The sequence below is a fragment of the Quercus robur genome, chromosome 6 (assembly GCF_932294415.1).
Source record: "Quercus robur chromosome 6, dhQueRobu3.1, whole genome shotgun sequence".
NCBI classification, from domain to species: Eukaryota; Viridiplantae; Streptophyta; class Magnoliopsida; order Fagales; family Fagaceae; genus Quercus; species Quercus robur.
Window position 1 is genome coordinate 43,144,108 of NC_065539.1, and position 22,357 is coordinate 43,166,464.

General features: G+C 34.7%; 2 protein-coding genes across 2 annotated transcripts; one reads left to right on the forward strand and one right to left on the reverse strand.

Annotated features, from left to right (window-relative positions):
• Positions 1–1,733: 1,733 nt before the first annotated feature.
• LOC126688882 (flowering time control protein FCA) lies at positions 1,734–15,206 on the forward strand. The gene is made up of 19 exons (XM_050383785.1): positions 1,734–2,353; positions 3,042–3,112; positions 3,219–3,297; positions 7,498–7,580; positions 7,662–7,713; positions 9,406–9,473; positions 9,658–9,724; positions 10,173–10,252; positions 10,341–10,405; positions 10,698–10,757; positions 10,889–11,051; positions 11,924–12,007; positions 12,090–12,659; positions 13,171–13,374; positions 13,457–13,651; positions 13,744–13,782; positions 14,088–14,153; positions 14,235–14,280; positions 14,775–15,206. Exons 1-19 carry the CDS (start codon positions 2,209–2,211, stop codon positions 14,780–14,782), a joined length of 2,145 nt encoding a protein of 714 aa, XP_050239742.1. The 5' UTR covers positions 1,734–2,208; the 3' UTR covers positions 14,783–15,206.
• A 320-nt stretch (positions 15,207–15,526) lies between these two features.
• Positions 15,527–17,756, reverse strand: LOC126688883 (peroxidase 40). The gene is made up of 4 exons (XM_050383786.1): positions 17,293–17,756; positions 16,621–16,812; positions 16,154–16,319; positions 15,527–16,048 (listed from the first exon to the last, which is right to left on the reverse strand). Exons 1-4 carry the CDS (start codon positions 17,530–17,532, stop codon positions 15,648–15,650), a joined length of 999 nt encoding a protein of 332 aa, XP_050239743.1. The 5' UTR covers positions 17,533–17,756; the 3' UTR covers positions 15,527–15,647.
• Between the last annotated feature and the right edge of the window lie 4,601 nt (positions 17,757–22,357).

Sequence of the window (22,357 nt, forward strand, 5' to 3'; positions counted from 1 at the left end):
GGAATGACTATTCGTTGTAATAAAAATATAACCAAACTATTAAGGGTACATTTGGTAGATCGTAATAGACATTGTAATGTAATAAATATTACTATGGCATAACTATTCGGTTGTTTGGTTATATTTTTATTATAATGAATAGTTATTCCTTATGAATAACTATTCTTCAAAATGAGGAATAACTATTCATTATTAAAAAAATTGAATATCTATTCCTTCACTTTATGTAATAACTTTTTAAAAAAATTTCCTAAAAAGCCATTAGATGCCACATCTTCAAAAGGAAAGAAAATAAATTTTATTTGTTGTTAATTATTAGCTCTATTATGAACACCCTAAAATAAAGTGTATTTTAGGAAATTTGACTTAAAAATGATTTAATTCACATTTTTTTTTATACTCTACTAAATTGTGAATTCATATTCAGGATTCTATTCCTAAATAGTCACCAAACTAATGAACAGTAATAGTTATTACATTCCAACTTAATGTATTCCATATAATACTTATTCTTATTCCTATGTAATAATCATTACAATGTACCAAATGTGCCATAAATAAATAAATCATATAAATAACTATTACATTACAGTACTTATTATAGTTTACCAAATGTGCCTTAAGTTTGTAATTATTTAGTCGAAAGTCTTGTTGCTTAACTGACAATTTTTAGTATTTATAATATAGATGTTCAGGTTTCAAATCCCCATCCATTTTGTTGTAATTATCAAATTATAAAGAAAAAGTTTGTAACCATCGATATAGTTAACAATTTTGTTGCCCATAGCTACACTATTAAGGATATTGATTTCTTTCTCAAAAAAAAAAAAGAAAAAAAAAGATACTGATTTGTGACTTTGATTTAATACTATTTATGCATATAAATACTTTTAGTTAATGGAGATTTGTAGAAATTTAGATAATTTTCCCAATTTTTTTGTGTGTAGAAAATTGCTATGTCTCTAACACTTTTCACAATAATTTCTAAGCGGTTACATTATTGAGTTGGGGTAGGGATATAAAAGAGAAAGAATTTTTTCTTGTACTTTCTTTATAACTTTATAAAAAATAACGGCTAAAAATAATATATAAGTAAAATTCGGTTATTTATTCAATCATATCATATTAAATTGACTGCTAGAGCCAGTAGAGAATTTCATAAGTTTGTTTACAAACAAAGTATCTTTCCACTTTTCCGTAACTAATAATTCCATTCCCCATTCTCCATCCAAATAAATAAAAGATTCAATTAATAAGCAATAATAATAGAAGAGTTGTCATATCAAGATTTAACAATTCATTTTCAATATTCATGAATATGATATTTTTTGCAAGGATTTAATTCATTTTAGAGAACATAACAACCAATGATACTTATAAAATCAAGTAAATATCAAGAGGACCTCCCCCTACTTTCGTTGGTATTTAATGGCAAAAAGTAATTTAAATGATGAACTCATATTAAAATTAGTAACAATTTCCAATCCATGATTTGTTGTGAAACTGTACAAAACATTATAATTTTTTTTTTATACCAAACTCAATTTCATCAAACTACATATTAGACAGACCCAGCCAAAAAAACAAGAAAAAAAAGAAGGAAAATTCAAACCGATTTAATATTTTTATAATCAAGACTAAAAAGTAAAAGCAAAAAAGATGGGCAAATTTTACTATAAAGGAAGGCCCAGTTCGCGTAAAAGCCCAGCAGAAGAAACTCCCCAAAATCGCAACACTATTTAATAATTGTCAAAAAGGACTCACAAAACTCAAATACCACCAAGCAACAAAGAAGACGAAGACCAAGAAGAAGACCAAAGCTCTCCACTACACTGCACTCTCTCTCACCCTTCAGGCTCTCAACCACACCACTCTCTGTCTTTCTCTCTCCAATTTCTAGGTTTTTATTCAAAATTCGCCAAGCTGGATAGACACAGAGGAGACCGTTACTCTAACAACAACAACAACAACAACAACGACAACAACAATAACCACAACAATCATTACGATTCCCAACCCTATCGTCACTCTAGAGGTCCTTCTCGCTTCTCCGATGGACCTCTAACCAACAACCATAACCGTCGTAGCCCTAATAACTTCCGCGGCGGTGCCAACCACCGCCCTTTCGAGAGTCCTCCTCGCCTCTCCCCCGGCTCCGGCGGTGCCGATACCGGACCCGGGGGATTTCGCCCCGCTGGGTTTAGGCCCATGGGCGGAGGCGGAGGAGGTTTCGGGTCTAATAATTATGATGATAATAACAATAATCATCAGCAACTGGCGCCGCTGCCGTTGCCGCCACCCCTCTCCGGACAGAAGCGAGGGTTTTCTTTCCCCGGCCGCGGAGGCTCGCCAGGTTCGCCTTGTTCTTTGTATTTATTTATTTGTGTGTGTTAACTGTAATTGTAACTGTGGGATTAACTGTAAAGTTTGAATTGAATGTTGCTTATTGCGTGTACTTGGTGCTTGTTTAACTGTTTATTTGATTATTTATTTATTGCTAGGGGTTATGGTGCAGTACTGTACTAATTTAGAGTTAATTAATTGTTGATGGATATGGGGTTGGCTTTTTTTTTTTTTTTTTTTTTACACTGCTTGGAATCACATGGTTGATCTTGTGTCATAATTGATTTTATGTACTGTGAAAACGTATGCAAGTGGGCCATTCAATTATGATTTGTGAACAATAGAGCCAAGAGCCTTATAACTCAACGATTAAAGACGTCTAGGGATGCAATATTGGATATTTTTAGAAGGAGAATTAGTATCACAAAGACCTGAGAAAATGTATGCATCTTAATTTTGTTAGTTAATAGGATCTCATGGTTGAATTAGAAGGAAAAACTATTTGCAATCTAGTGGGTTGGTTTGGTATGAGAAGTTGTAGGAAAGAGTATATTACAGCATTTCTTATTTGTGATTTTTTTTTTTTTTTGTTTTCCTATTCTTTGCCCCATCTTGTTGTGTGTTTCTATGTATACTTGCAATCTTCATTGGTTTATTTTTCATTCCTGTTTTGTTTATGTTTGTATTGGATTTTTCAGAGCAATTTGATGGCGGTAGTTTTGCCAAACTTTTTGTTGGATCTGTTCCCAGGACGGCCACCGAGGAAGATGTAAGTCAATCAATTCATATACAAAAAAAATGGTTGTTATGCTATTTTTGCCCTGTTATCCTGTTATTGTTTTATGTTGTTGATGTCAAGCTTATTTTGATGTCAGATTCGCCCTCTGTTTGAAGATCATGGAAATGTTATAGAGGTTGCTTTGATTAAAGATAAGAGAACAGGACAACAACAAGGTACGTGTAGATGCTAATTTCTATGAAATAATTGTGATCTGTACCTATCTTATTTCAGGTCATCTGAGAGGCTGATGGGAGCAAGTGTAAGCTCATCTTTCGTCTCAGTTTGTTTTGCAACAAGTTTCGGGCTTGTTGGTTTTGGTTGCGACCCTTTTTTGTGTCCGTCCTGTCAAACAAGGAGGAGGCAAGATGTGTAAACCTACTAAAAACCAGTTTTTGAATAGCAGTTGGGATCTTGGAAGAGAAATAGATCCTGCTTTTGCAATAGTGGCTGCAGCGGTGGTGGCATTACCCAACAATTTTTGTTTTTTTTTGTAATGGGAGTGTCTATTGCCATTACTGTAGCTTGTTTATGTCAGGATGTTTAGAAGTGCAGCCATTGTACAGAGAATAACACAAAATACTTGGATTATTGCTTTTGAATGGAATTAATCACATTGTAATTTCCAAGAGTGTGGGTTTTTCATATCTCGGTGAACCTGGGAGTTCCTTCTTTAAAATGGTGTGGAATGTCTTACATCAGTTTTTTATATTAACTAAGTGAAATGGTTCTGAAGTTGGATTGTCTATCAGAGATGGATGGCAGTTAGAGGTAATGCCTAATGGGCTGTGACTTGTGAGTGTATTGATAACTTGCCCGAAAGCTACATTTTGAATTATGGACCTGTTGCTTGTTTGAGGGATGTCTCATGATTATCTATTTTTGTTGTTGTTTCTATTAAGCGAGTGGATTCAATATCTTTATCAGCTTTGAGTATCTCAGAGCTGAATATTTGGCTCTTTTTGTTCATGATCATGGGTTTGCAGTGATGTTAATGTGATAAAAAGGCGACCCATTTCGTGTTTTATGTGGCAGGTGTGTGATGGTGGTTTGCTATGTTTTTGTTGTCTTAATAATCAGAATATGTGGGTGTCTACTACTTACTTACAGGCCAGCCTTTTTCCTTAGTACGCTTTGAGCAATGGTCAATGTTATTGAGTTGTTAAATTTATGGGCCATTTCTTGGACACCGCCATTTATGCTTGTAAATTTGTGTGGTATTTTGATACCGAAGCTTACTTGTGCGAGTATTTTGGTCAGAAACTTTGGCTTGTGGGGTTTCCTATCAATTTTATCTCTTCAGTTGTGTTTTGCTTGTAGTTTGTGCAATGAAGGATTTAATAAATTAAGCTATCGTGAGTTCCGCACATGGCAAGCGTGTAGTGATGTGGAGTTGTATGTTCAGTCTTAGAATAAAATGCGATTAGGTGTTCCTTCTTCATTCGTTATTAGAATCTGTGGTGTTACAATTTACTTATTAGACAGCGTTGTGCATAGATCTTTAAATATTGGTCCACAATATTAATTGAGTGGTTAGACGTACATGCCATATGTTGGAAAGTGCTATTTTATGCTTGTAAGTTTGTGCATGATTTGATACCAGAGTTGATTGGTTATTTTAACTTGGTTTGTGGGTTTTGCTACCTATTGGATACCTGAGGGACATTGTCAAGTTTTTGGTTGCTTTGTGGTTTAAATTCTCTCTGTTATGTAATGGCTGCAGTGATCTATTGAAGCCCTTAGGTGAGTGAATGTAACTGTTGACAAAATACTTGGTGAAATTAGGGCCTCAATGAATCCCTGACACCATTAGCCGATATCTTGCAATCAACGCTTTTGGATATTCTTCTGTGAAACTTTATTGTTTTTCCTTCTGTTTGTTGTCAACTTTGGGGTTCATATGATGGGTCAACGTGTGGAAATAGTTTCCGAACTTGCAAATTCCCAGTATGTGGAGACCAACATATTGGTTAATGTTATGATGTTCACGTAAATTTTTATGTTGTTGATTTGCACATCAGGTGCCATAGTCTCATTGTTGGATTCTTGCGTTGTTGATATCTGTTGGGTCTGCTAGGACTTTAAATATGTAGAGCTCAAGTATGTCTCCCATGATGATTTAACAAGCGCTCTATGGTACAGTGGTGGAGCTTTGGTCAATTCTTTCTGTGATTGGGGTTTTTTTTTTTTTGGGTTCTGCAGTAGTTATAATGTGTGTATGTAGTATCCATTGAATGTATGTTTTAGATTTAAAGGTAGCTGCCCCATACTTTTTGGACCAAGGCTTTCTTCTTCTTTTTGTTTCTGTTATTGTGGGGTTATGGCCAAAAAAAATAATATATATATATATTGTGGGGTTGAAGGAGCGTTATTGGCTTAACCAAGATTTACACTGCCAATACAACTGGGGAAGTGTATTTTGTCCAAGTTTCAGATTCCATACTTGCAAGTGCAGACTTGGTTTGGTTTTAAGCTACCCGTTTGATAATGCCAATATTAAAAGATGTTTGCCTTTGAAAGTTTTCCTGTAACTTTGGTGCCTGTGACATTATTGTATTTTTTACCATGAATTTTCTTGATTTAATGGCTGATTGTTCAGTTACTTTGTAATTCTCTGTGTGTGTAATGCTCCATGGTTGTTCATTCTAAAGAATTGGTACAAAGAGATCCTTGTCGCCATGATTCCTGGATGCTTATTGACTTCTTGCCCCTAAGATTTAGTTTATGTTGTGGCTAGTCTGTTTCATATCCACTCTTACTGGTTGTCTTTTCAAATGCTTTTTGATTAATGGATGTGGGCTGTGCTATAGAGTACAAACTTTACACAGCCTATTGACCTAAAGAAAATGAATGTGAGCACTCTAATTTATGTGTGTAGGGTGGGGATAAAGTTTTGTTGAATTTTGATTAGATGTTAGCATGGTGGAGCAAAGGAAGATGTGCTGTTCTGAGAAATGCAAGTGACTATGGTGAAAATATTAGCAGTTCTAGTCGTCTTCAAGAGTACATTTCTGTTTTGTATGGTTCTTGTGAGTGGTCAGAATATGATCCTTCTCCATCTTGATATGCCCAAAACCCTATGTGCTGAATAATGGTCTGTTTGTTGATGTAAACATATTGGTTTGATGTTCAGGAGCATAAGTGAAGCAACAGAGTTATGATCTGTATATGATGAGTTCTTTTGCACCTACTCTTGCCGATTCTGTTTTTTGACTCTCAGGAGCTTATTTTTAGCTAGTTCTGTTTCGTGACAAATGATTAAGGCTTTGGAGTCGGGTTGTTTCTTGTGTGTGTGTGTTTTAACATAACTAATAGCTTTTAGATTTCTTATTATGTATCTTTGTGGATGAGTTAACAATATGTATTATTTAGATTGAGCTAATTTCTTTAAATGTCTCAATGCTTGGATTGCACAAAGAAGTGTAATGCTTGGAAACCCTTAGTCCATTATAAATCATCTTCTCTGTTAGATTGTATGTATAAGCTTAATGAGGCTTCACGGATTGCAGCCGCATTATGGTGTTATGATAATTGCGTATCTTGGCAACATGGATATCTGTTGTGCTTAGTGCCAATAATTACTGCATTGCCTATTTGCTTCAACTCTGTTTGTCATTGGAAGAAATGAGCCAAAGAAGAATGTTGGGTGATTGCATGACCAGGTGCCCTGGGCTGAGGTTTAATTAATGTCTGCTTTTGTTCCAGAGAAGTAGTTAAATTTAGAGATTGAATCTCTCTCTCTCCAAGCAAAATATTTGGCTTCTGTGTGATCAATCTCCATTGTTGCACACATAATTCCTCGTTATCTTTTTCCATCATCAGTATTAATGAATATTCCTTATAGCTCGGTTTTGAGGATTTGTGCTCAAAGGAAAGCAGTAAATCTTTGACCTGCAGTGTGGAGTTCAGGGTTTTTTATTTTTGGGGTGGTGTTGTGAGTTGATTGTATATGTTTGCCAGCTTAGGCATTGTTAAGTCTTTATTTGTTGGGATGTATCTGTGCTATAATCTTTAGCTTTCTTGGTTTTGTTGTGAACAATTGGATGGATTTCTATTTAATGTTCAGCAGTCTTGTGACGCAATGCCATGCTGTGAGTGGCAAAGATTTTGATTTTGTGATCACACTTTGTCAATTCAGTATTCTTTATTGTTATTGAAACATTTGGTCTATTTTGTAGTAGTCAAACTACTTATTTATGGTTTCTCCTTGTAATCTTATTCCCTCCAGCAGAAGCTTATAATACAAAGCTCTGGAATTGATATTAGCCTCTATGTGTGTGTGTGTGTTTAAGCTCTCAAATTTGTTGTATTTGAGATTGGTAGAAGGGTAGAAGTAATGTTTTGAAATCAGGATTAAAAACTCTTTGCTTATGCAGGCTGTTGTTTTATAAAATATGCGACCTCGGATGAAGCTGATAGGGCAATAAGGGCATTACACAATCATCATACTCTTCCTGGGGTGAGTTTTCTTGCTGGAATAATTTCCAATCTTGTATGCAAACTAATTTGGCGTAGTTTCACACACTCATTTGTTTTCCAGGGAGTGGGTCCTATACAAGTGAGATATGCTGATGGAGAACGTGAACGCCTTGGTAAATTATTTGTAAATTTTATTATCTATTCATAGAAATTGTGCCTTTTCATTTTATGTATGGAATTGTACTAATAAAAATCATATTTGGGTTTGTTAGACCAATCAAGTTATGTAAAAGAAATAATGCACACTTGCACTAATTGTGGCATATGATGTTTGTGCAAAATTGGAGTGTTTCAATAACAATGTTGTTAAAAGTGCACCTAGGCACACTTAAAGCTCAAAGCCTTAAGGTCTAATTGCTTTGCTTAGATTAAAGAAACTCATGTAATGAAGCACACTTCAGGCATGATTTTCTGGTGCTTTTTGAATAAGCACAAAGCATGTTTGGGTATTTTTTAATTATTATTATTATTTTGCTATAATTTTTTTGAATTATTAAAAATAATTGCTTGATCTTGAAGGAAATGACACAGAGCATTGATTTATTATACAAAACTATTCTAAGGTTAAGATGTTTGTACTTCACAATCAATTCTTTATTTACATACCAAAAAGACATGGACCAGGATAATTTATTGTTGAGTTTTGTGGTCATTGTCTTTTGATCATAGCTAACACAGTCATGTGCTTCTTAAAATTATGTTTGAATATATGATTAGGTTATTATCATATTGTCTTTTTTTTTTTTTTTTGGATAAGTATTATTATCACATTGTCCATGTAACTGAAATAACTTACATTAAATTTAAACTTACAAATGTTGTACAATTGCACCATCCATTTGAGTTAATAGGCAAAATATGTTACTTATTTGAGTTTTTTAATTTATTTATTATATGTTACAAATATTTTGATTAGAGGGTATTATACATTATATTTGAAAAATGTTCTCTTTACTTAAATTAGGCACGCGCTTGCCTTTGGCACTTAAGCTCTGCTTGATCCTTTTACCAACACTGCTCTTTAATCTTTTGCTTGATGGGCTTCAAAATTGTAGCCTATGTTATAATTTTTTCAATTCCTAAATAAGAAAAAAAGGGGTAACCTATTGCGTGAGGGAATCCTACAATAACAAAGACCTTTATGTTCTGTTCTCCAAAGAAACACTTGAGTGTCATGTTATGGGATTGTGTTGGACAGTTAATATTCCTTTTCCTATATATATATATATATATATATATATATATATATATAAAAGATTTTAACAGGGGGACATAACTTTCTCTGACTCAAAAAAAGAAAAAAGAAAAAAAAATAGGTTCATTGTACTTTTTCATCTTTATTGGTTTTGCTTGTACACATGGAATGTTGATAAGGGGAGTATTATTAATTAGAAGTCTTAATATTTATTTATTTTTGTAATAAATTCTCTTAGAATGTGTTACCTTCTACTAGTCAAACATGGAAAAAGCCTGGGACATAGTTCACTAGCATTTTGTAGTCGTAATTAATGGGGTTTTGAACGTAGATTGAGCTATGTGAGTCTGTCTTCGGACATGTTAGTATGCATATTATTTTATGTCTTTCACAGGCCGCCCCCCATCTCCCCCCCCCCCCCCCCCCCAAAAAAAAAAAAAAAAAAACCCTTGTATTGACTTTAATTTTCATTGTATGACTAGAAGTATAAATTGGACATTCTTGGGGGAAATATTTTTCTTAAACGTTCTTTATGCGTGATTGTGAACATGCATTTGTCTTAAAAACCATCAAATTTTTCTATTGCTGAAATAATTGCTTTATGTGGTAGGTGCGGTTGAGTACAAATTGTTTGTAGGATCAATGAACAAACAAGCCACAGAAACGGAAGTTGAGGAAGTATGTCAATCCATCAATTAAGCTGTCCTTTCCTAAGATTAATACTTCATATGCAAAATTTTTTCTCAGCTTGACATGAAGGAAACTTAAAACTCTTCCCTTCCAAATTTTACCATATGTAGTGTAAATTTAATTGGAAGTTTCTGTTGTTTCATATCTAATGATTGATGATGTCTTTTATCAGATTTTTTCCAAGTATGGCAGAGTAGAAGATGTTTACCTGATGCGTGATAATATGAAGCAGAGTCGTGGTGTGTCCTCTAATCTTATCCCTTTTTTAGAAAAAAAAAAATGGTTTGAATTGGTTGAAGGATTTCTGACACTCAATTCTTTTGCCGTATTATAGTATCCCTTATTTATAGATTAAATTTTAATTTGATTTATATTTGACTAAGATAATTTTTATTTTTGATAAAAGCATGTAGGAATTAGATTAAAACTAGAGGTACGGTGGCCATTTGATTAATTTTGTTTGTAAGAAAGTATGAACTGGTTGATATTGTTTGTCTATTTTTTAAATTATAATAGTAGGGTTTTTTTTTTTTTCTCTGTAATAGCACAGCACATATGTTGTTTCTTTTTAAGTGTAGTGACTTAAAAAAAAAAAAAAAAATTCCTTTTCATAATTTTTTTGGTCTGAACAACCTGAATGCTCCTTTTTTTTTTGTTACTGATATTTTTGTTTCACTTATTTTGTAGGATGTGGTTTTGTAAAATACTCTCACAGAGACATGGCAATGGCAGCTATAAATGCTCTTAATGGAATCTATACTATGAGAGTTAGTGTTCTCTCTTTACACCTAGTAATATTCTGTTTTCAGATTATCTTATTAGAGCTTATGGTTTTTTTTTTCTGCTTCTTCTTAGGGTTGTGAACAACCGTTAACTGTCCGCTTTGCTGATCCTAAGAGGCCTAGACCTGGAGATTCAAGGTTTTGATATCTAAACCTTAGCTTCAGTTTTTATCTGCAATTGCTTTTTATTTATTTATTTATTTAATTTTTTTTGGGGGGGGGGGGGGTGGGATTTGGGCTTTCTCTTTTTTTCTTTTGCATTTGGTCAACCTTTCTTATGTTGGACTTTGGCAATGGAGGGACCTGATATATTGTTGTTTTTAAGTTCAGCTTCTACTTCACATTAACTTTGGACTAATCCTATCTATGTTGCTCACAGATGGATTCCCTAAAACCAAATTTTGACTTTTTTTCAATTTCTCTTTTTCAGGGGTGGTCCTGCACTTGGAGGTCCGGGTTTAGGTCCTCAATTTCAAACATTAGGGCCTAGGTATTTCAAACCTCAAACTTCATCCCCCCAAACCTTTCTCCACATACTCTAGTGAAATTTATGCCTTATTTCTTCTTGCTTTTGGTATTGTATTTATCTCTGCTCACTTCTATTTTCATGCCCCTTGGCAGACCTTCACAAAATTTTGGTGACCCTATGGGTGATCGAATTCCACCTAATGCTTGGCATCCAATGAGTCCACCCAATGTAAGGCCACCTTCTAATACCGATTTTCGTGGCTTTGGGGGTCAGTTCCCTCCTAGGTCTCGTGACATGGCATTGCCATTGAATCCGGTAAGAAAAAAATTTGATTCTTGTTAGACCGTAGTGTGATTGCTTTTTTTAGGAATCTTGCTTCTCTGACTAGGTATACTGGGATAGATTGTCTAAATGATTTTTGGTGACTAAGTAGTTGGTTTCCAAAGAAAGTCTACTGCAAACTACAGAGTTTCATTCCCCTCTGCCCAAAAAAAAAAAAAAAAAAAAAAAAATTAGAACGGTCTAGAAAATAATAAAAATAAAGAAATTGTACTGAAATACTATTTTATTTTTTGCCTCACTGCATTTAGGCATGAGCTATTTACCCGAGTGTTGGGATAAAAATAAACTGTGTGCTTGGCTGGTCTGTTACTGCTTCAATTTTTTTTCTTTGCAATGGCTTTACATAAATTTAAGGCCTCCCAACTCCAAAACTGATATTTTATGGTTCACCTATGGTGCAAGTGTTCTCTAAAGACCGGTATGAGGGGCATTTAGCTTTCTCTCTCTTCCTATAGTTAATCTGCAGCTTATGTGGCCTTTTAATCATGAGAAATGCTATGTCCATAACACTTTCATAACAAATCCTAAGTGACAAATTGTTATTTGCTGTTACTGGTGGACAAGAAAGTAATTTCAGTGATAAGGTTCAAATTAAAACCAGTAACAACCTGCCACCTAAGATTTGTTGTGAAAGTGTTGTGAAAATGTTGTGGACATAACACTTCTCATGATAGCACAGATTCTTTGATTGGATAGTTTATTAATTGTGTTTCCATGTTCTGTGTCTGCAATGTAGTTTCTTATTCTATTTTCTTACAATGTATTGGTTACATGTATCTTTTTTTTGGTATTATTTCTGAAATACTGCAAGTTTCTTTTACTAACTATTCTTGGAAAATTTTCAGGGTGGTCCTTCAAGTGGCTTTGGTGGCCCTCCCGATGGTTCCCTTTTGGGACAGGCAGTTACATCATCTTCAACATCGCAACAGGTATATGATGTTAATTTTTTGTCTTCATTGTCTACCTGGTTCTTCCAAAACAATCAGTAATTTCATTCCAAAATTTTTTCAGAGTTTTAACCAGTCTAAACCTCAAGTTCCACCGGTCAGCCAGCAAATGGCACCATTCCAGAAGCCTATGCAGTCACCACAGCACTTGCCACCTTCCCTTCAATCACACCCTCAAACTCCAGCATCATACTCACAAATGCAAACACCGCTTGCATCACTACAGCAGCTTGGTCAGCCACAGCTCCCTCATTCTGCTGGTCAAACACCCTTCAGTCAAGCACTACCATCACAACATTTACTTGGTTTGGGTGGACAGTATTCTGTTTCTCAGCCTCAGGTTCAGCAGACTGCCTCTTCTGCAACAACACTACAGGCTCCTTTGGATGTTAACTTACAACCTCATTCTTTGTCTACTGTCACAAATCAACAGCAGCTTCCTGCTCCTGTTCCGCAGCAACTTCAACATCTTCAGCAGCCTCCTTCTCAGTTAGCTCAGATGTTGTCACAACAGACACAAACTCTGCAGGCAAGCTTTCAGTCATCTCAGCAAGCATTCTCCCAATTGCAACAACAGTTACAGCTGATGCAACCATCAAATCAGCAACAGAGTTCTCAGCCTAATAAACAGCAGGTATTCAGGATTAGAGCAAGTGATTGGTTAGGTATGCTGGAAGCATATCGTAATTGTTGGAGAACTACATTTGTGCTATCATAAGATTAGGAGTTAAGAGTACTGCTTAAATGATAACTTGATTGTCTTATTACTTTGTTAACCTGTTTTAAATGAAACTTAGTATTTATTCATATTGCTCTTTTTTAATCATGGGATGTATTTTTTAAATGCAACCCACTATTGGTGTATCATGGATCTTTGACATGTCTGTCTCATGTCTATCATCTGACTGACTGCTTCTGAACTCAAGACTAGTTTCTTTTTCAATTTTGACAGTTTTCATCCTCTACTCATCTTTTCTCTGTAGAGAGATTCAACCTAGTCGCCTCTGTTTTATGAGGCATGGTGCCTAACTGATTGTGCTACCCTTTGGGGTTGTCTGTAGAATTTTATCGTTGGAATGCTCTTTTGTAATTGTTTTTATAAACTCTTAAAGATTGTATGCTGAGAATGTCATTTGGACCTGCAGTCTCAGTGGGGTGGGATTGTACAACAGACAGTGGCCAGCACCCCTGCTACTTCATCAGCTGCTGATGCGCCTTCTGTGAAATCTGCTGCTCCTGCCGTACCAGTAATAAACCAGGCTATGGCTCCTGTAAAATGTAATTGGACAGAGCACACCTCCCCTGATGGATACAACTACTATTATAATAGTGTCACTGGTGAAAGCCGGGTGAGATTTTTATCAGCCTTGCTTTACTGTTGGGATTTGTCCACCATTTATGTGACTGACATTTGCTTAAATGAACTTGTAGTGGGAGAAACCTGAAGAGTTGGTGCTGTTTGAACAGAAACAAAAATTGTTAGTTCAACAGCCTCAAACCCAGTCACACCCCCAAGTTCTATCTGCCCAACAAGTCACACAAACGCAGCAGGTGCAGCTTCCAGCTCATCTTCAACCACAACTCCACCACCACCAGCAGATACAGCAGCCTAATTTCTCATCATCGGTCGGTGCCTTAAACACAATTTAAAAAAATAAATAAATAAAAATCAATATTCTTAATTTTTCCTTTGCTAACTATATAATTTGGAATCTCAGTACCAAGCTTCTGGAGTAACAGGTCACCAAAATGTCCAGGTAAATTTCACCTTTGCAGAAAGATTTTACTTTATACAATGATGCCTTATTTAGAACTAGGCTTTGAAAAAGCTAATGGGATCCTGGAAGAACGTGTTTGGTGTCTTGTACCATCTGGAGAATCAAGTGTGTATGAAATCTTTAGTTAGAGAACTGGTCTAACTTTGGTTAAGAAGTGGTCAACAATGTTTATCAAGAATATTTTTTATTTAATATTACTACAGTGACTATACTGTTAAGTAGAGCTTTCCATATGTGGTTCTACACAGATACTTATGTACTCTTGGGATCTTTTGGCTTTGCAGGAACTTGGTTATACACAACTACAGGCAGCACCTGGTTCAGTCAGTGATCCTGCACGTTTCCAACAGGTATCTGTCGTCACATGTTGCCTGTGCTCTGAGTTCTCTCTGTGGCCTCAGTCTAATTCTAATTGTCTGCATCTTCTGCAGGGCTTTCAGGCTTCTCAGGAGTGGATGTGGAAGAATAAGCCAACAGGTTCTAAGAGTTTATTTTTACTTGTCTGATTTTGCTTTGGAAATTATCTTTGCAACCCAAAATATTTTTAGGCCATTGAGATTCATGATTTCATTTTTACCCCATTTTTGGGTTAAATTTGGAAGCAACCATATTACTAGATTTTCCCATCATGGGATTTTAGGTGCCTATGGCTTTATCGATCCCAAATTTTATGAGGCGGTTATTGAGAGAGAAAAGAAGACTCGCAAAAAGGGTGGAGGACCAATGTCCTTTGGGCCAAATGGCAAGGGTGGTTTGGGGAGGTGGGGGTTTGGAATTGATAATAGTTAATTTCATAATCTATAAGTCAAATAGCATCTCCTCCTGATAAGAGCAAAATGGTTGGGAAAATTTTACCTGCTATTTCTTCACTTCTTAAGATTACAATATATGCACTGTACTTGTCTAAACTACTGACATATTTAGCAAAAAAAGAAACCTACTGACATTGTTATGAACATTTTCGTCTTCAGGAACTTGAAGTGGTGGAGTAGAAATGGAACTCAAGGTGGCACATGGGGAAGAAGTGTAGCTGTTTGGGGATACTGAGCCAAAACACCTGTATCAACTCTCTCGAAGGCTAAGGCTGGCAACTTCTTCAACAAAGGAATGTATAATGTGATAAACAGTTTTATTGAGCCTTCAGTTATCTACTCTTTATTGTGAGGTTTTACTGTCTCACATGAAGTGGCTCAGTGATTTAAGCCTGTGTGCCGTTAGTTCATAGGGCAATTGATTGCCTTCACCGAGTAGTTAGAATGTTATTTTTGTCTAACGTAATATATTGCCATAATCATAATCTTAGCTTAAACTGTACTTCGCATATGCTTTATGAACCTTTACCAATGTTATTAATACCTTACCAGCCGATTCACAAAATGTAATACTGGTCTATATTGACTGTATTGGGGCTCAGGTGTAGTGGTAATTCTGAAATGGTACACCCCGTATTAATCAGTATATAAGTATTTAGTTTTCTTGCCAAATCAAAGTAGTATCTAGCACGACATTGATAACTTTAATCTTTGGTAGTTCTGTGGCATAATCTAAAGTTTGTGATGGCAAAGCCTAGGGTTTTATGGTGGCAATTGGTAAAGTGAAAAAGGATGGATTTTAAAACGATATAATCAAGTTGTGATGGGTACTTAATTAACGTTAGCCAAATATCATGCACCAGAGGTCACCTCTTTCTTTCTGTTTTTAGATTGCAAAGCGATAGCAGACAACTAAATAACTAGTTATTTATTTCATTACCATTTCCATAAACTAAGACAAGCATCTGTAGTAGCACAGATTAGACATGCCATGATGCCTCTGCATAATGAGGTTACTTCAATAAGCCAAATTTAATTGATAGTCCTACAGTTCCTGCGTATCTCACCACTTGACCCTGTTAGTGCCCCTATGCTTCCCATTTTTAACATAGAATTCTTGAAGTCCTCAAAGAAGACAAATGGGTCCTCTGCGTAGGTTTCCACTATTTGACGAGTTTGTTCATCACCACTAAAAAGAACCTGGTCAGATTGAAGCAATCCCTCTCCAGAAATAAGGTTAACATAGTATTGGTTATCGAACGTTGCTGGAGTTACGAGGTCTAGATGTGCTAGTGTTGTGGCGCTGTCGGATCCTGAACAAAGCTGTTGCAGTGAGGCAATGAAATCCAGATTAATGTCTGGACCATTTTGGTTGATTCCTTGTAGTCGAGTACTGAATGTTGAGCATCGGGCTTTGCCTATTGTGTGTGCACCTACCAAAGGAATAATAGTTGAGTTTCTGAGCAAACAATCACTTCCTACTTTTATAGAGTGATATAATTAAGAACAAATGATTAACAAAGACAAGATGTTATTACCCGAGAGGGCCACCATATCACTGAGCGAGAGGCCTACATTCTCAAACTTGGCCACAAGAGTTGCCACAGTAGAATTTGGGCCTGGGATGTTGTTGTTTGCTGCTTCTTTGCTTGCACTCAAGCTGTCCCTCCTTCCTGTTTGGACTTCCCAACTGGGTCCTCCTGACTGTAAATTAGAACCCAAATTGGCACAAACTCATTTTTATTATGGACTTAGACATAAGCATAACTAATTGATAAAAGAGTAAAGAAAATGATAAAGTTGCTACAATTTTTATTATATAAAAGTTTACAAATTGACGTAGCAATAAAAGTGGTTTAGTATCACAGTAATAACATAAATTTATGAATTACTTTTTTTTTTCCCTTGTGTTTAAAAGTTGACATACCAATTTTAAGATTTATGTAGTAAAATTTGTAACATTCCTAATAGTCACTGATAAAATCACACAACTTTGAGCACACACCAGAATAACAGAGTCTCTGGCAGCAGTTGCAAGAATGTCAGCACAAGAAACAATTTGAGGACAAACAGCTTCTAGCTCAGACTTGATGGCGTCTATTACTTCAAACCCCCTCAAGGAATTCAAGTTTGGAGCTGCAGTTTTCTCTCCAACAAAATTGTCTGTGTCATCCAGCAACACCGAAGCATCACACCCCTGCCAAATTCACCACACATTATGTCCACAGGTCACTCTAAAGGCAAGACTATTCTTTTTTTGTCCTTGAAATATATTATAGTTCTATTTTCATCCCTAAAATTTTAAAATAAATCTATTTCGATTTTGGAAATTTAAAACAAACTCATTTTGTCCTTTCATTCACTTACGTTAATTTTTTGCCAGCATGTCTAACATAATACATATTTTAGGGATGAAAAAGAACCTAAACAATATTTAGGAAAAAAAGAAGATATAATTTAAGGTTTATTTTTTTTCTTTGAAATGTCATCTAAAATTTAATTTTATCCTTAAAACTTTAGCATGGAGTGGGCACAAAAGCAAAAGGTAGAATATTTTAAAATTTCAAGGATGGAAATAGAACTTTTTGAATTTGAAGGATTTTTTTTTATTTTTTTATTATCCTACTTTATAAAGTAAAAAAACAAATATGAATGACATAGATTAAAGATGACTTGCATTAACAAAGCAATCATGGAAGTGAAGACGTAGCAGCGAGGCTGCCATTCTTGGATCCTCTGAGACTGCCTTTGCAACCCAAGAAAAGATAATGGCCTCAGCTTCTGGGCAAATGTTTAGGTATATGCCAAAACTTAAAGAAACTTCAACAAATGCTTCATCTTTCAAGGAGTTTGGTGTGTTTGCAAATGCCATTGCAAGCTTAAGCATCACCAAACAAAAAGCAAAGTACTTGGACATCTTATAAGCCTAGAAACTGGTAACAGTGCAGGATATAAACTGATATTTGAGGTGGGGTTTGAGTTGGGGTAGTGAAAGCTTCTTTTATAGAAGTTGCTTGGCAGTGTTTTGGTAACAATGAGACTACTGGGTCATGGAAGGTCGGTGTAGTTGAGCATTAGAAGACATGGTCAAGCATAAGAAGAGGTCAGTGTATGATGAGCATATACACACCTAATGCCATGTGCTCCTTCACGCTTTCCCATTTTCTGTTTTCTTGTTTTCCATAAAACTTAGAATTGATGCTATAAAGTTTCCTTTTGTGTGTGTGAGAAAGCTATGGTTTTTTTTTGAGGACAGTTCAATCCCATTAAGGCGTTCCTGAGTGTCACATGGAAATAATACTGATTTCATTTGTTTGTTATGTTCAGACTCTCTCTAACCTGTGACAATTAGAGTTAAACCACAAATGGTATTAGTTAATTTAGGTCCATCGTTCTTCTTGTCTACAGTTTTTAGAGATCTTTTTTTTATTGGTTGAATATTTCTGATCTAAGCAATGTTAATGAAAATAGAGCAAAATCAACATATATATGAATTCCATTATTAAAAAAATTAGGGTACACGATATGAATTTATATTGCTTAAGAAACCTAGGTACTCACAACATGGGAGTGTGACCCTCTTGATGGTAGGAGTTCTTATCCCAGTACTTAGAGAGGAGTGATTTGAGCGATAGTTCCAGTAAGACCTATATGGTATACGTGGTATTATTTATTACCTTCAAAAACCCCCTATTTTTTTTTTCAGCAGGAAAAAAGAAAAAGAAAAAGAAACCTAGGTACTCTTTTAAGTTTTTAACCCTTACCATATAGGGGTAATTGGGCCTTATGGGTTTCATTTATCCGGCCCAGCCTATTAATTCTATGTAGGTATATATATCAAACTTAAATAAAGTCGCATTGGGCTTTATAGGCTCCGTTTCGATTCATTATGCTTTCGTCAATGAGGCCTCTAAATTAGAGAGTAGTGTTATTTTTCATTCCGAGTATGAGCATTGTCTCTAACAATTAAGATAGTTTTCTTAAGATAAATAATTAATTCAATATACAAAAAAAAAAAAAAAAAAAAAAACAGAAACCTAGTGTGAGCATAAGTTTTTGCCATGTGTCGCATTGTTACAACATTTTTTTTTTTACTCACCAATAACAGTTTTTATTTTTATGGCCTCAACGATAATAGTTTGTCACTTAGAATTTATTGTGAAAATATTGTGAATTTTTTTTGAGAGAGTTTCAGTCTATGGCATTGTTTTTATTTCTATAGGATTTATTGTGAAAATATTGTAAACTTTTTTTTTGAGAGAGTTTCAATCTATGGTGTTTTTATTTTTATGGCCTCACCGATAACAATTTGTTATCTAGAATTTATTATGAAAATATTGTGAATTTTTTGCCTCACCGATAACATTTTGTCTCTTAGGATTTATTATGAAAATATTGTGATTTATTATTATTATTTTTTTTTGGAGAGTTTCAATCTATGGTGTTGTTTTTGTTTTTATTTTTATGGCCTCATCGATAACTCACACTCATTTTTTTAATGTGGGATTAACCCACTATTTTTTCTTTTGAAAATACTAAGTATTTTAACATACACACAAAAAGGGAGAGGAGAAAGTTTTAAAGAAACTGACAGTGGTGTATATCCAAAAGGACCCAACTCTTGGATACACAATACAGACTTTAAACCTCTATAACTCACACTCATTTTTCAATGTGGGATTAACCCATTATTTTATCTTTTGAAAATACTAAATATTTTAACACACACACAATACTAAAGTATTGCGAACTTAATATTACTCTTTTAAGAAAATGATATTAGTGGTGGGTCCATATTAGAACAAATAACAACTTTCTATCTAGTATTTGTTATGAAAATATTGCGGACATACTTCACAACATTTTTTCAATAATGCTAATGTGAAAAACTGTTATTAGTTATTATATAGGCTTATTGTTGATATCATTTTATTTTTGCTTACCATTAAGACTTAAGAGTATGCCACCAAATATTTATTATGAAATTATTATAAAAATGTTATCTCCCTCTTTACGGGACAGATTGCAATAAAAAGGTAATTCACAAGATGTTCATCAAAGTTCGGCTATTTAAAGTACATCGCCAAGTCTTAGAAGGTCTCTGTCTCCTTCGGCTATTTAAAGTACATCGCCAAGTCTTAGAGGGTCCCTGTCTCCTTCGGCCATTTGGGCTGAAGTGAGACTGTGAGAGAGTCTATATAGTCGAAGAACAATATCTTGAACAAAAACTTTTCTCCAAAAGAAGCTTAAAATAATTATTCTAGTAGTAAATAGAGTGATAGCCTTATGATCACACTTGTGAGTAGTGACCTATATTATTGGCATCTATAATTACTATCCAGCCTTATTCATCAAATAACTCCATTCCAAATCAATACGTGTTGTTTGGCCTAGGCCTGGTTCAAAACCCTGTTGCCTTCGCTTCATCTGCATGGACATGGAGTGACATATAAGGTAGAGTCAGGTGCTTATGAGCATATTGAACCATCCATATGGCTAAGAGCCCTCACAGCCCAAGCACAACGATGTGGAACGAGCATTTTCGGGGACTAGTCTACTTCCTATTACTCAATAGTTAGGATGCATAGACACTTTATTTTGAGTACTATACCCGTGTCTTATTTGTGTCGTACTCGTGTCCTACCAATGTTGTACCTACCATTTCATGTTATAATTTTTAAAAAATTGCTTATGTCACTATGTCGTATTCGTACCATATCTGTGCCTGTATTTATGTCTGTGCATCCTAGCCCAATAGGGCAATGGTATAACAAATCCAAACAATCCCATCCCCTCTTGGGAAAATGTCCAGCTTATGTGGCATTTATAGACATAGAGCAAGAAGATTCAAATGTTCCAATATGAATTGTGCTAGGACTACTTGACAAAAGTCACAAAACTATCATATGGTTATATGGCATTGTTTACACCACGTTGGAAACACTAACAAGCAACAGCCTAACAGTACCTACAATCTCGATTTTGATTATAAAATTTGTACGAACTACGAAATAGTCTAATCAACTTCAGTTTGAAGAGATTATAGAAGTTTGGAACTCATTAGAAGTGTATTGAACTAATCGTGGAAGTGCCCATTTAATATGCCTTTTTAGGGATTGCTTTTCTATGATATAACTTTATGAAAGAAAAAAAATTATAGTAGCATAAAGGTTGTCTTGATTCTCTTGAAAAGCTTTTAAAAGCAAGAATTATCTAATGGAGTGGAGTGGTTATATACAACCTCTCCCTCACATCATTGGACATTATTGGGGGGTTCATACTTCATAGATGTGCAGATCTCTACAATAAAAAGCTACATATAGTCGCTCTATAAAATACCACCTCTTTTCTAAGATGAAGAAACTAATAATCAGGTCGCTTCTGCCTCAACATCTAAATTTGTTAATCACTCGGGCTTTGCCTGGTTGAACATGTAGTTCTTATGCATTAATTACCCTTTGGGTTAAAGCGTAGCAAAAACTTCTCAAAGTGGAATTATCATTTGTGATAATATATATACACCATCCATACATGTGTAGAGTGATACCTCTATCTCCACCTTTGGTTTTAAGACCAAGAGTTCAAAATGGATATTTAGAACCCATGTTTATTTATTTTTTGTGGTTAGATTAAAAATTAAAAAAAAAAGAAAAAAAGAAAAAGAAAAAGAAAAGATAAGGAGAAGGAGGAGATTCTAAAATAGTGATTGAAGAGGCTCTCTGCAGCACGCTCAGCTCACCCCACTTCAATTGATCATTATCGCCTTTTATTTTTTTTGGTTGTATTTAAGCTCTTTAGCTTGTTGGGATTTTTGTAAATTTTGTGGATAGATCTTGTAATTTTTTGGCTGGTCATAACTTGGCACGTTGGAGACTTCTCTTTGTAATTATGATGGGTCCTTAAGCTATCTCTTTTCTTTCATTTTGGCTCTCTCTCCCAGAAGTGAGAGATGGGTCAAGGTCTTATATATCCTTCTTCTTTTGGTTAATGTATTATCTTTAATTTTTTTAAAAAAAACTTAGTAGTAGACTACACTAACACTCAAACCCCTATTTACTATTGAGCACCTACTAATTAGTAATTATCTCTCAAACTTTCCACCCTACAGAATATAGCTAATGTGAGGGAAACTATTACTGAAATGGACCAAATATTCGCGAGGATCACGAGTCACGGAGCAAGCATATGTAGCTACGAATCATAGTATATAATTTATTTATTTTTTCTATATTCCACAAATAGTTATTTATTTATTCATTTATTTTGGTCACGGAATCATTATTATTATTAGTATTACAAGTAAAGAGCTGGCTTGAAATTTTTTGTTGCTTTACAACAAGATCGACTTTTGACTAAATCACAAGTTAGAGGAATTTCTGCCATTGTTGTCATATTCCTACAATATATTCTTGGCAATAGCAAAATACAGCTAATATATGGTAGGTATCCATTTCACAATATCTCTAGAAGTATATATATACAGTAAAACGATCACTAACCATTATACAAGTGCCTATCGAATAACTTTCTTTCTATTAATTTATTTCTTTGTGTACACTTCTTATCTTCAACGTTAATCAAAACTTATGCTACACGTTAAGAATTATTTGTAATTTAACTGATACTTCTTGATATTTCTAACATATATATTTATATGTTCAAGTCTTTCAAAAACCTCCATATGGTTTCTCAAAAAAAAAAGAAAAAAAAGAAGAAAAAAAAGAAGAAGATCCTCCATATGT